Source organism: Terrapene carolina, unplaced genomic scaffold (genome assembly GCF_002925995.2).
Source record: "Terrapene carolina triunguis isolate 2854851 unplaced genomic scaffold, T_m_triunguis-2.0 Scaffold838, whole genome shotgun sequence".
In the NCBI taxonomy this organism is placed as follows: Eukaryota; Metazoa; Chordata; order Testudines; family Emydidae; genus Terrapene; species Terrapene triunguis.
The window spans coordinates 8,673,968-8,687,892 of NW_020665189.1; the positions used below are offsets into that span (position 1 = coordinate 8,673,968).

The 13,925-nt window shown below is 39.2% G+C and overlaps 1 protein-coding gene across 1 annotated transcript in view; it reads right to left on the reverse strand.

Moving 5' to 3' along the window:
• RANBP17 (RAN binding protein 17) overlaps positions 1-13,925 on the reverse strand; it is a 258,082-nt gene that overhangs the window by 67,503 nt on the left and 176,654 nt on the right. The window contains exon 20 of the mRNA XM_026660855.2: positions 8,214-8,302. Within this exon, the coding sequence (XP_026516640.1) occupies positions 8,214-8,302 (89 nt within the window). The remainder of the gene's footprint in view (positions 1-8,213; positions 8,303-13,925) is intronic.

Below are 13,925 nucleotides of genomic sequence, written 5' to 3' on the forward strand. Positions count from 1 at the left end.
AATTAATTTCTGGGCTGTATCCAATTTCCAGCAGACAATGCGTTTATACACTCGCTGCACCCACCATAACTGGTATTAACTGGCACCCTGGCAGGCAGTCTCTACAGGAAGCCAAGGACCAAATAGGCCATAGTGTCTGAACTATTTTCTCAGCCACAGAGGTGAAGGGAACAACCTTTCCTGTATGTTTGTTAGACTTAACACAGGTCAGTTGGATCAGGAAAGCCGGTGAAAGTTTATATTATATTTGTGCTGGAAAGATTTCCTATTGTCTTTTCTGGAGCTGCCCTGGGGGTCTTTTATCTGCTGGGGATTTGGGAAGGGGTTTTGTTTTGTATTTTAAATGACAATATTTACCCCAAAAGACATTTCACTTTAAATGGGAGAAAAATTAATCAAGCCCTGCCTTGAGTCGATAGGACCCGTCTGGTGGAGACTAATGTCATCATAGGTGGCACTGCTGATGAATGATATTGCTGTCTCTGAGAAGGAAAGCATTTTGGCTAATTCTGTCTGTTTGTCCTAGTACTCTGGAGAGTTTTTGCTGCCATCTGCCTGAGGCTCTGGAGGCATCAGCAGTATAAAGCAGAGGAGCCTGATATCTGAAACACTCTTTAAAGAGTTGCCTCTGTCCCATTCTAGGAGGTCTTTTCTTTTTATTAGACTTAACATGGTTGCATCTACCATCAAGATTTCTGTAAAAAAATAATTGGGATTCAAATCTGACAGCCACCTTGTGTACAGAAGTAACAAAACATGGCCAAATACCCTCTGGGGCATACACAATCGTTGCCATATCTTTGGCTACTTTCATAAATCTGTGAACATCACCTTCATTTTATTGGAAATGTTTCCCAACCAGACTACTCTCACCCAGACACTGGCTAAAGCATTCAAAATGCACCAGCTGACTGGGAGGGATAGGCACGTAAAGTTGGGTGGTATTTGAATACAGAAGGCACCCTAATTCATGCTTCCTCACTGCCACTTCCAATGGCCTCATATATGCTGACAGGGCCAAGATGGACCCCTACAGAACCCCATATGAGACTGCCCTTGGATAAAAGTAATTGCTCAAGGCTACTCAGTGGGCTTTCTCTGTCAGAGGGCAAGGTCTTAGAACAGGAGTTCTGAAATGCATACCAGAGCATGCATAATGCCAACCCCTCCCATTCATGCTTACACTGCAGCCTTGTGACAACTACATCAATAGTTTACATGGAAAAGTAACATTAGGAAAATATTCAATGTGTTTCTACTGGTCTTTTAATATAATTTAGCAACTGAAAATGGGGTGGTGAGACAGTGCTATGTGCCCAAGCTGTCTCTGGAGCACCAGAGGGGGGGAGCAGCTTTTAACCAGAGTTTCTGAAATGCTGCTGAACAGTTTGCTTTTGACTTTAAACCATATTCAGCACCAGTTCAACTGCACTTACTGCTAAAACCCGTTGTGAACAAAAGCCACTTTTGTTAGTGCATTCAAAGCTGTAGCTGAGCACTTGTGAAATCTTTGAATACTTCTAAAACTGTATCAGCCAGCATGCTGGAGACAGACACAACTGGGCATTCTGAGCTGGCAACTCCATTATATAAACGGGGATGTCAGAACTCAAAAGTTCAAGTGTCACATCTACATTCACTGGCAGAAACCAGATTTTACAAAACTTTGGGTCAAGAAAAATATTTCCATGATTTATTATTTTTAAAAATTCCAGTGAAAACAGTTTTGACTTGTTTTTAAACACCCATCTGCAGTGTTTACATGCTCAAACATTGTGGAATCCTGCTAATTCACGAAGCAAAACTGACTAACTGATTTTCATTGTCCAAGGTGAGTGAAATGCAAACAGCAAAGGATCTTTGGGGCAGGGACGGTGTTTTTGGTCTGGGTTTGTACAGCACCTAGCTCAATGGGAACTTGGTCCAAGACTAGAGCTCCTAAGTGCTATGGTCAGACAAATAAATAGTAACAACGCAATTTAAAATAAAATTAGCTTTAGTACGCTAATGTACACAAGTGACCATCATCATAGAATCTATCAATGCAAGGGACACTAAGGGGCTCTCTATGACAGGCTAAAGACTGGATGCAGAGGAAAGGCTGGTTGCTTAAAGGAAAACCTATACTGCCTCTTCCCCTGTGGATACAGGACTGAAATATCTAGAACTGATTGTCTAGCTCTTCTAAATCAGCACTTAACTTATAAACTAATTGGAAAAAAATATGACAATTTAATACTTTAAAATCTATAATGGTTTTAAACGGGAAACTATTGCTTATGTAAAAATGTGAATATTTTTTCTTGACTAATCCTCTGGATACAGTCTTATAAAATGTCTCATGCCCGTGCATATGGAATTATTTTTTTAAGGATACAGGAGATGAATCTTTAGATATTTATTAGAACAGTGATTTAAAAACAGAAGTATATTGGTTATTTAAAACAAAATGTTCCACACCTACTTGTAAGTTCACATAAAGAAGAGGAAACTCCAAACACAGATCACCATCTTTTTTATATACTAGTGTTACTTTAGCTTTGCTGACTAAAACCCTGAGTCAGCGTAATAAGGTAATTTAAGTCCAGCAAGACATTTTCTTACTACAAACTTGCTTATTTCACAGGCATTAAAGCTCATTAAATAATTGATGTCAGTTGAAAGAAACAGCTGAAAAATTTACCAAGAGGGTACCCAACTAATTTTAAGAAACATTGATCGAAAGTAACAAAATATCTGGGTACAACCCTGATCCTGCACCAGCTCCCCATGGACAGATCGGGGACCTTAAACTTCAGCTCGCTGTCACTGTAAAGCAGGGGTCGGCAACGTTCGGCACGCGGCTTGCCAGGGTAAGCACCCTAGCAGGCCGGACCAGTTTATTTACCTGCTGACGCGGCAGGTTCGGCCGATCGCGGCCCCCACTCGCCGCGGTTCGCCGTCCCGGGCCAATGGGGGCGGCGGGAAGCGGCGCGGGCCGAGGGATGTGCTGGCCGCGGCTTCCCACCGCCCCCATTGGCCCGGGACGGCGAACCGCGGCCAGTGGGGGCCGCGATCGGCCGAACCTGCCGCGTCAGCAGGTAAATAAACTGGCCCGGCCCGCTAGCGTGCTTACCCTGGCGAGCCGCGTGCCGAATGTTGCCGACCCCTGCTGTAGAGTGATACAGGTAGTACACTCACATTTTACAATCATCATCTTGAAGTAAATAGCAAAACAAAATATTTTATCAGTGGGATAATCTCCATTAATAAAAATGGATTCTGATTTTACTTTAAACAGGACATGCTTTTACAGAAGGTTTCACCTGCATGTTTAGGCCTGCCCTACAAATTACACAAACCACATTTCTGCATATAAAAGGCATATAAACTTTCAGAAGCTGTAATACTGGAATCATCATTGACAACTTGACATATCAATATTTCAGGAAGAATAAATGACTTTCATATCCAGGATATTTATTTATTTATTTTTGTATCATCTACTTATTCATCTTTCATTAATGGAATTCTCTGGGAAGTTCCCAAACGTTACCATAGGAAAATACTTAAAAATATTTGGAAATATTTTAATAAAGCTTTTTGAGAGATTGAATAATATAACTTTTAAACAAATTTTACTATTATTATAAATATTTGCTCTTCATCCCTTGCCCAGAGGAAAACAATAAATCTTGTCTCAACTGAATGAACACCATTTATCATATTCATTTTCCTGTCAATACAATTATGAAAAGCCTTTGGCCTTTTTCCAAGGAGCCTGATTTGCTACAGAAACTCAATTAGTATAAGCAAGCCTGCTACAAAACAACCCTATTTGGCAATCTAACACAGCTTTCAGCATACTGACAATTCACCTTCAAACCATGACCCTAATATCAGCATAATCTATGGTAAAATATAGGACACAACAGTTTCCAGATCAAAAACAAAACTAAAAGACTTAAAATAATTCATTTCTGCTCATTTTTGCCATCTACTGGACAAAAGTAAAATTCCAGATACTTATTCAAATCAGAAATAAGATACAAGGAAAACTGTGACCTAAAACTGGAACAACTTAAAAAATTAAAGGTTTGATCCTCAAAGGTTCACTATGTGTGTAACTCTCTTGAAATCAATGGGAAGAAATTAGAATCAAAATATTTCCAGCCACACTTGAGATAAAGTATTATATTAACCACTGAACTCTTATACCACTGATTTAAAATTAATGCTTCCAAACAACCTCCTTTATTTACCTTACTAACAACTTAGATTATTAAAACTAAAAATTTTCTCTTGTCTATTTATACTGCCTATTTGCTGCATTTCTCTGAGTTTAGGTAATGAATATCATCTCAGTTTCATTTTTGTTTATAGTTAGTCTCACTTTAAGGTTTTCAAACCAGGGGGATGTTTGTTTGAAAACAACTGTTATTATTAGACTTGGGCAGTTACAATTGTAGCATGTCAACACAAACAATTCAACACTTAAAGGTTATTAATTTATATACTACAATGTTAATTAAGTATAAAAATCCCTATTCAAATTAAAAGAAACCTCTTTCTCTCCTCCCCACCACATACCATTGTAACTTACACCCTTTAGACCCAGTAAATACGAGTTGACATGATGGCAGCTTACTCTGCCATATTACTGATATCAATATGAGGATGGAGCTGGACTCCAGCAGAAGCTAAATGCACTGAACAGAAGCATGAATTTGTTTGTTTGTTTACAGCCAAAGGTGATAGGGGAATATTTTCTGTATCCGTGTGTACAGATATGTGAGGAACAGGGCCGGCTCCAGGCACCAGCCGAGCCGCAGATTCTACGGGGCGGCATTCCGCCCAATCCTAAGGCAGCACGGCCGCTTTTTTGTTTTGTTTGGTTCGCTGATCCGGATCTGTAGGGGGCAGCGGCGCGGAGGAGGGGAGCGCCCTTCAGGGAGCGGACTGTACGCTCCGTCTGCCCCAGCCAGTGCCAGGTCTGTAGCAAGCCCGGCAGCTCAGCCCACGTCCTTCCCTCCCCGCTGAAGCCCTGGCCGCCCCCCTTCTTTCTCTCCCCCCGCTCCCTCCCCCTTTCCCCCGCTAGCCGGGGCATGGCTGCAGCGCAGGGAGTCCCCCTGCACCCTGGCTCCGGCTGCGCCCCAGGTTTTTTTTTGTTTTTTGCTTTGTCGTTCTGGCCGCCCCGATTTTTTTTTGCTTGGGGCGGCAAAAAAGCCAGAGCCGGTCCTGGTGAGGAAAAAGAATCAACTGAATATAGAAAACGAGGGGACTCAGAAAAGCCTTGGAGAAATTAATTCTTCTTACTGTGTATATATTAATCTTTTTATTGTTAAGGTCAATTAAAGGAATGCTGTCTGGCAGTCCAAATAAAACATCTAGGGTTTGTTAAAAAAAAAAAAAAGAAATTTAATATTAAGAACAGGTGTTCAGGAAATGAAAAACAATGGAAACCATCCTGGATTCAGGTATGGAGTGGACCGAATGGGTTCCAAAAAATAATTAGGTTAATGGAGGATAGGTCCATCCATGGCTATTAGCCAAGACAGTCAGGGACGCAATCCCATGCTCCGGATGTCCCTAAACCTATGACTGCTAGAAACTGGGTCTGGATGACAGGGAATGGATCACTTGTAATTGCCTTGTTCCTGTTGGAAGACAGGATACTGGGCTAGATGGACCACTGTTCTGACTCAGCATGGTGATTTCTATGGTATGTTGACCCTCCAGGCATGGATCTATCTTTTGCAAAAGCAGTGGAGATCAGCCACCCCTATATTGCAATCCCCTCCACCATTCCTGGTCCCACAGAGGGAGCTTTGCAGTATTGCACAGGGAGAGAACATAGGACTGACAAATGAGAATTGCCTAATACAGCCTGAGGCTCCATTTCCTTTCTTGCACAGCCCACCTCTTCGTAAAAAGGGTGGGTCCTGGGATAGCCAGAGGCTGGAGAGCCCCCGGCAGTATGGTTCCACAGGAGCAGCCAGACAGGGGAGTAGGGATCATTAGGGTAGTGAGGAGATCTGTGGGTTTCTGAGCAGTGGATGACCCTGGTCTTTCTGCAAAGGGGTAAAAACTTTGTGATCACCACCAATAGAATGACCTGAGGAAAACTCTGGCTGGAATTCCTCTCCTAACCCGAGGGGTTTCCTTGTAGGAGACCTCAATCTGGCTCTGTTTGAATTTACACATTTTCCTATACTATTTGCAATGCAAACATTGCCACACTTCGAATAGGAGAAAAGAAGTTACAGTAGGTTATTTTACCTCTTTTTTTGACACTGATTGGAATACCTCGTCCAGTTCTGGTCCCCACTATTCGAGAAGGATGTTGATAAATTGGAGAGAGTTCAGAGAGGAACCATGAGAATGATTAAAGGATTAGAAAACATGCCTTACAGTGCTAGATTCAAAAACTTCAATCTATTTAGCTTTACAAAGAGACAGTAAAGGGGTGGCTTGATTACAGTCTGTAAGTATTTACACTGGGAACAAATATTTAATAATGGGTTCTTCGATCTAGCAAAGAAAGGTATAACATGATCCAATGGCTGGAAGTTGAAGCTAGACAAATTCAGACTGAAAATAAAGCATACATTTTTTGAGAGTGTAATTAACCATTGCAACAATTTATCAAGGGGAGAGGTGGATTCTCCATCACGGACAATTTTTAAAATCAAGACTGGATGTTTTTCTAAAAAGATCTGCTCTAGGAATTACTTCGGGACAGTTCTAAGGCCCATGTTAAACAGGAAGTCAGACTAGATGATCACAATGGTCCCCTCTGGGCTTAGAATCTATCAACATTGGCTTAATGCAGAGGAAACAGAAAATGAAACTTATTGAAAATTAAATTGATAGTAATCTCTCTTTCCTGCCCATGCTGAACAAAGCATAAAAAGTAAACTTTAGAATTTTAAATTTCTTTCAGGTTTAATAATGTAAGTGTGACAGTGTCATAAAATTTATACTTACATCCTGATTTTAGTAGTTTATGGCTCCATCTTTTACTATTGAAATTAAATGGAGTTTTCCATTGATTTCAAATAGAGTTAGGATGAGGCCTCTTATTGTCTTAGGCCTTGATTCCACACACTGTCTTACTTGAAAGCATGCAAAGTTCTTGAGAATAGCTTGATCCCACTCCCACGGGAGTCTGTCCATTGATTTCAGCGGAAGTTGGATCAGATCATAACACAGGCTCGGCCTTCCTACCTTTTTGCCCATATTCAACTACATTCCTGGTCACAATTCTGGAAAGATATACTGTTCTGTGTTCTCAAAACAGATTATCAGTGTACAGTAAACTTTCAGCATTTGTCTAAAATTATCCCCCTGTTTTTATTCAAAGCCCCCTGTTTTTAATAAAGCACAATATTGTATTTGTATGTTATTTTACCCGTATAATAAACAAATATACAGCAATCATGCATAGTAGGTCTAAATCATACAAACTGTTATACTCATCTCACTATATATTTGGATAGTGAGTTTATTAATATGATTCTATGACTGAAATGACAAAATTTATGACTGATACACTTATTAAAAAACATCAAAGACCTCCCTGTTGTACTAACAAAATACCAGTGGGTATTATTAGATACTTTAGCACAGCAGTAAAAAAGTATACCAGTATATTAAAACAAACACAGTAGTCCTGATCTTTGCATATTGAGAAAAACTGTAACTCTAGATTACCATTTATTTTTGTAATATAGCTGTTGTCTTCTCATCAAGAAAAGTGTGTGTGTCATGATATTAATAAAACTGACGTAAGTGGATACTTATTGGCTAAATGAAAGACCAGATCATACTAGATACAGAGGTCCCCCTGGACTAATACTTGGGAAGCAACATTTTTTTTTAGCAGTCTTTGCTGTCATTTTTAACCAAATGTAGGTACATTATATTTTGCGTTCGAGCCAACGTATGTTTATGGAAACATCACAGGCTTGGGGTGGGGAGGGGAACCATTTAGGTATATTTTCTGGGGTATTAGTGTGATGCAACAAAAAAGTGACCTCTCTGTGGTTTCTCTCCAAATGCTGCCCTCCCAGTTAACTGCATGGTTGCCATTGTGCTGTAATTTTAGCTGATTACACATTAGTTCATTTAGCTTTGTTTCCTCTTCCCCACTGTGCCACACTATTAAACTAATGCAAGGGGCCTGGTATCCCTCTGTGCACAGAGCTGGTATTGTCATAGTGTAATAAGGATACATCCAGTCAAACAGCATGGTGTAGCTGGTCTTTGTGTTCAGTGCAAAGGCAATCCCTCGAAGATCTCTTGCCAGCCCGATCAACATACGCTGTCAGTGGGAAAGAGACACAGTAATTGATTTTCACGTTAGCACAGAGCAGATGGAGTAATAATCAGCCAATAATGACCACATATCTGATTTTGATTCATTAGTTTAAATGTCTCGCTCAAATCCTTCTTTATAGAAAACCGTAGGTTCTTTATATAAAAAAAAAAAAAAAAAAAAATCTGCCCAAGTTTTATGGTGGTAATGCTAACAAAATGCTTAGGGAACATTTTAGGTTACTCAATTTACTGTACCTTTGACTAAGGCAAACTAAAATATAATATATGAATGCTGCATATTAAAGTTTAAAAGTGCTTCTTGCATGAATATATTAAAATAATAACACTAACAATAAAAAGTTAACTTGAGCTGGCATTATTTTATATTATCTTATCAATAAGACTAATTGATACTCGAAAAAACTACTGTTAAGGTTACATTGAGACTTCTATTATACTCCATTTTCATATGCGTATATCCTTCTGAAAAATTATTTTCAGATATCATTTTCCAAGTTAGGTCTCAGTCAAAAAATATTTTTTTTTTAAATTTTGAGCAAAACCCATTCACCCATTTTTAGTAAATTCCGTGACAGAAAAAAATATACTTTTTCCCCCCGGTAAAAATATTTTAAAACTGTTTTTGGGGTACAGACATAAATAAAAAAACATCTGAAAGTTCCCAGGTAGTAATCCTCATAAAGGACTGGTTTTCAGGCAAGTAGTGTAAATTTTAAGAATTAATAAATTATAAGTGAATGAAAAATTAGTTTTAAACATACGCTACATGAAATTTCCACTCCAGTTAAAATTCCATACTGGCTTGCTGACCAACAGAAATATGTAGTATGAATGTTAGTTTAGTGTTGTAGGTGTGGTTTGTATTTCTGCTCCATTATGAAGTACCATATAACTGCAGGGTTTCACTAAACAATTGTGGAAGCACACAGAGAAACCAGTAGGGGGAATTAACGTGTTAATCTTTTTTCATTTTTGTGAAAATATCAAGAGAAACTAAATATAAAACTTTCAATAAAGTAGCATTTGGTAACAATGTTAAATATTCGTAAGTCCAGAAATGCAAAAGATAAGGATCTCATATTAACTTTAACCCACCCACATAATGAATGGAGTGCTGCAAATTACTTGTTATGCTACTAAATGTTACCTTACACAAGGCCTGAATTCTACTTTCAGGTATGCACGCACTAGTCCAATTGACTTCAATGGGAGTGGCAGAGGTTTTTCTGAGGGTAAATTGGGTCCTATGTGAAACACGGGTAAATAAAGGTTACTATGAGAACCTTATCATTCCGATTTCCTGGTTTTTGAGTGTGCAAATGACCTGAACATGCAAGATGCTCAGAGCCCTCAATTCTCATTAACTTGAGTTGAGGTTACCTCACAGGAAATGCTCAGCATCATGCAGAACTGGGATCTAAAATGATAATATTAACATGACATTCACCTACATTTTGGCATTTAATATACTTATTCTTCCATGCTAAGTGTTTAGCAGACGTGTGGCCTATGTAAAAAAACGTCACAACAACGCTGCACATCCCCTATTAAACAATACTAAGGTGCAACATCAAAAAAGGATACATCCACATCCAGCAAAGCAGGGTGAAGGTGGAGGATTCAAGAGTGATCTTGGCTCTTTTAAACACTGTAGCCACAGAAAGAAAAGGTCCACAAGCAAGGCTGACTATCAGGAAAGAATGTCAAAGGGTATGTCTACACTACGGGATTAATCCGAATTTAGATAATTCGAATTTGGGAAACAGGTTGTATAAATTCGATTGTGCGCGGCCACACTAAGCACATTAATTCGGTTTTTAACCACATTAATTCGGTGGTGTGCGGCCACACTACCCCATTAATTTTAACCACATTAATTCGGTGGTGGCGGCCACACTAACCCTAAGTCGAATTAACAAAATCGATTTTGGCGCTACTCCGCTCGTCGAGGTGGAGTACAGAAATCGATTTAAAGCGCCCTTTAATTCGAACTAAATGGCTCTGTTGTGTGGACGGGTGAAGGGTTAATTCGAATTAACGCTGCTAAATCCGAATTAATCCCGTAGTGTAGACCAGGCCAAAGGAAAACTAGGGGCCTCTAGAAAGACTCCTAAGATATTTAGCACCTCATTTGAACTTGCCATTGTTTGAAGTCAGGCAAAGATAGGAATGAACCCATGGTCAGAGGCCTGTGAAACAGGGACTACACATACACACACAACTAACCAACCCACCAACCCTGAAGTACATATTCATTGATTTAGAAAAGCAACTGTTCTTTGAAAAACATTCTTTCTGATAAAACATTTAAGAAACGTCTGGGTAGCAAGACTTATAGACTAAATGGGCGCATGCCACACTTAGAAAGTGATGACACAGTACCCTTCTACCAGAGGGCCTTGAAACAGCAGGTCATTTCACATGCCATTGAGTACTAATGAACAACTGAGTGATTTGAGAAAAGCCACTGAATTTCTTTGGCTTTAGAATCTTTACTTTCTACTATTATTATTATATAAACACCATCCACTGTTATCTATACTATTCTTAATATATACTTCTCATCTTTAAAATATTACACATTCTTAGTACATAAAGTCCCACTAAACTCAATGGTGAAGTGTTATTCACTGGAACTAGACTCTGTATAGTAGTAATACTGAATATGTACACTGATGCCAAAACTGCTCATACAATGACACCCTAACCACATAGTGTATCCAGGTAAAATCCGGGCCCTTTCACAGGGCCAGCGCAACCCATTAGGCGACCTAGGCGGTCACCTAGGGCACTACAATTTGGGGGGCGGCAACCGCGGCGGTATTTCGGTGGTGGGACCTTCTGCCGCCTCGGGGGGGGGGGGGGGCGGTATTTCCGGGCGGGACCTTCCGCCACCTAGAGCGGCAGAAAAGCTGGCGGCGCTCCTGCCCTTTCACCTAAGATCTTGTGCTCACTGCGGTTGAGTTTTACACAGGTGTGGCAGAATAGGGATTAAACTCCCAATATATTCTGGTTTATTAGCCCATTACGAATTTGCAAATGACACTAGTGGGTGTAAAAATTGTTAAGAAAAATAGTAAACAACACTATACACTTAGACAGCACCTTGTGGGCCTTATCTTGAGGGTTCCTAACATGCTTTGTAAATGTAACAGAATAATATAAGCAGCATATAAAGGGATCACTTCATTCACAGCTGAAATGCAGTCATATCTGGGTGCAAGGTGACAGCTGTTTAGCAGCACACAGCAACACCAGACAATAGCTTAGACTCAGAAGCGAAGAATACTGTATCCAAGAGAAATGGCAGGGGAATTTTAGGTAGTCAGAATGCTGGCTTATAAACTGATTTTCATACTAATGAAATAACTAGCCTCTTTCAAAGTATTCTTCCATCCACAAACCAAAAAATGGTAGGTCTACTTTAGAGTAATTTAAAGGTCCTTTTTTATTTATTTATTTTTTATTTTTTTAAATTCTGACATTATGGTTTAAAATCCTAAACAAACATTATTTTCTGAATTTCCAAATGGAAAAGAACTGAACATTTAAATATTTGTAGGGGGGCGGGGGGGAAGCCCAAATAGGAATTGTGGCTTGACAGTGTGTGCCAAGTTTCTGACTAATGCAATTTGAAACAGACGAGATACCACTCACGCCACCCACCCCCAAAATGGGGTTTGTAATAGAAAGTCTGACAGACCCTTAACTACAGTGGCACTACTGGGTGCAGCTATAATATTACCCTCATAATTCTACTATATAATAACAACAAAGAAAAAAAAGGTGAAGGGTCATTGTGCTTTGTCTTTAGAATTAAGATGGCTGTCTTCATCCTTACAGCATACTCTTAATTCTGGAGACACGTCTTAATAACCTCTAAATAGTTCCAACAAAAGAGCCGTGTCAGAGGAATGAGCAGGCCCCAAGGTGTTTCAACTGGAGTGTTTTCATCTGCCTTTATTGCTCTATCCCTCTCCAGAATTAAGGCAATAACCTGTGATAAATTATTCAGGAACTGCTACAGGGATCAAAGCAAAATCATTCTGTTAAAGTGCTGTTTGCAACATTTGGCACTTAGTGTGAAAACTTTTAATGTGTGCTAGCTGAAAATCAAGGATTTTAAATAATTTAACAGTATGGAGTTTTTACGAACCAGCTAAAGATAGCATGTTGCTATTTAACTGCCCTTCTTCCTCCGATACAGTTTTCATTCATTCCTATCAAAACTGAGGATGTCATAACTAACATAAAAGCACCACTGAGGTTCAGTCTAGCCAGTCAATATATTACTTAACTGGAATGTCAGGGCAAATCCAGATATTTTTGAGGGGAAAAAATGACAGTAGTTTTAATACTATGATTTCCCCCCCCCACCCCCCTTCATTTCAAAATGGAAAAAAGCTCACGGTAAATACTAAGGTCCTCTTCAATTATATTAGATTTTACTGGAAAACAAACTTAAAAGTATGTTTTATATACAGGTTTGTTAACCGCAAATGTATTTCAGTGAGGAAGAGCTCCCTTGTTGTGATCATTTTTCAGCTGTGTACTTCAGAAATATAAAAAAACAGCCAGTTAGAAAATCCTAGTAAAAGCCACAAATTAAATGAATTTGGCAGTCTTGGGCCATTTTCATGGTGATATTTTAACAGTGTCACCTCCCTGTGGATTGGAATACTAAACATTTTATTGTAGAAGAGAACTGAACTGTTTTTGTTTCCAGTTCTTGCACAATGAAGTACCTGAAAGCACTTTTGCATGTATTATTTATTCATCATGATAGAAAAATAGCTGTAACCTAATAAATTATATTTAAAAGAATTTAGAGCAAAAGTTTTGTTTATGATAGAGCAACAGATTTAGTTCTTTATCAGTAGCTTAAAGCACCAAGTTTCCTTTATATAAATTAGACAGATGGTGCTTACAGTAGAATTTACTAAAGGTCTGTCACAACAAATGCAGCCAAGCTGCATATTTAATCACTGCAGAACCTTGTCTACCTGCAGCTGCCAACTGCTAATCCAATTTCCCTGATAAATGTGGCAAGAGACACGATCAGCAATAAAGAGCATCTAACTCCATTTTCCTGCAGGGCGTCTTTTGATGAACATTTAGGACGGAAGAACGGAGTGCACTGTGTGGCCCTGGCTTGTGGCAGCTGCATGCATTCTGAAGACACAGTTCTCAGGTTACTCACTTAATTCTGCCACTATCATTATGTTGCTATTGATCTCAGTAGCTCTTGTCTACACAGCATTACTCTAGATGAAGCTGAATCAGGCAGTTATCATGCATCAAACTTGCTCAAAAGCCTGGAGATTTCCCTTTAATTACTTGTGATTTTATTTGCAAATACCGTTAAAGTGTAATCAAGCAGTCACTTTCCAGGGTCGTTAAGAACTTGCTAGTTTAGGGATATATCACTGGAACTCCATTAAAATTTCTTCAGTAAAACAGTTTCTCACAAACCAGACAGGACTGCAGCAAAATTGTTTTAAATACAATAGAATCCTCAAATGAGATAAATGCAATTTCTTACAAAGAGGGGGATTCTAAAAATGATCTCTTAGAACTAATTGTTAAAATCAATAATTTTCAAAATA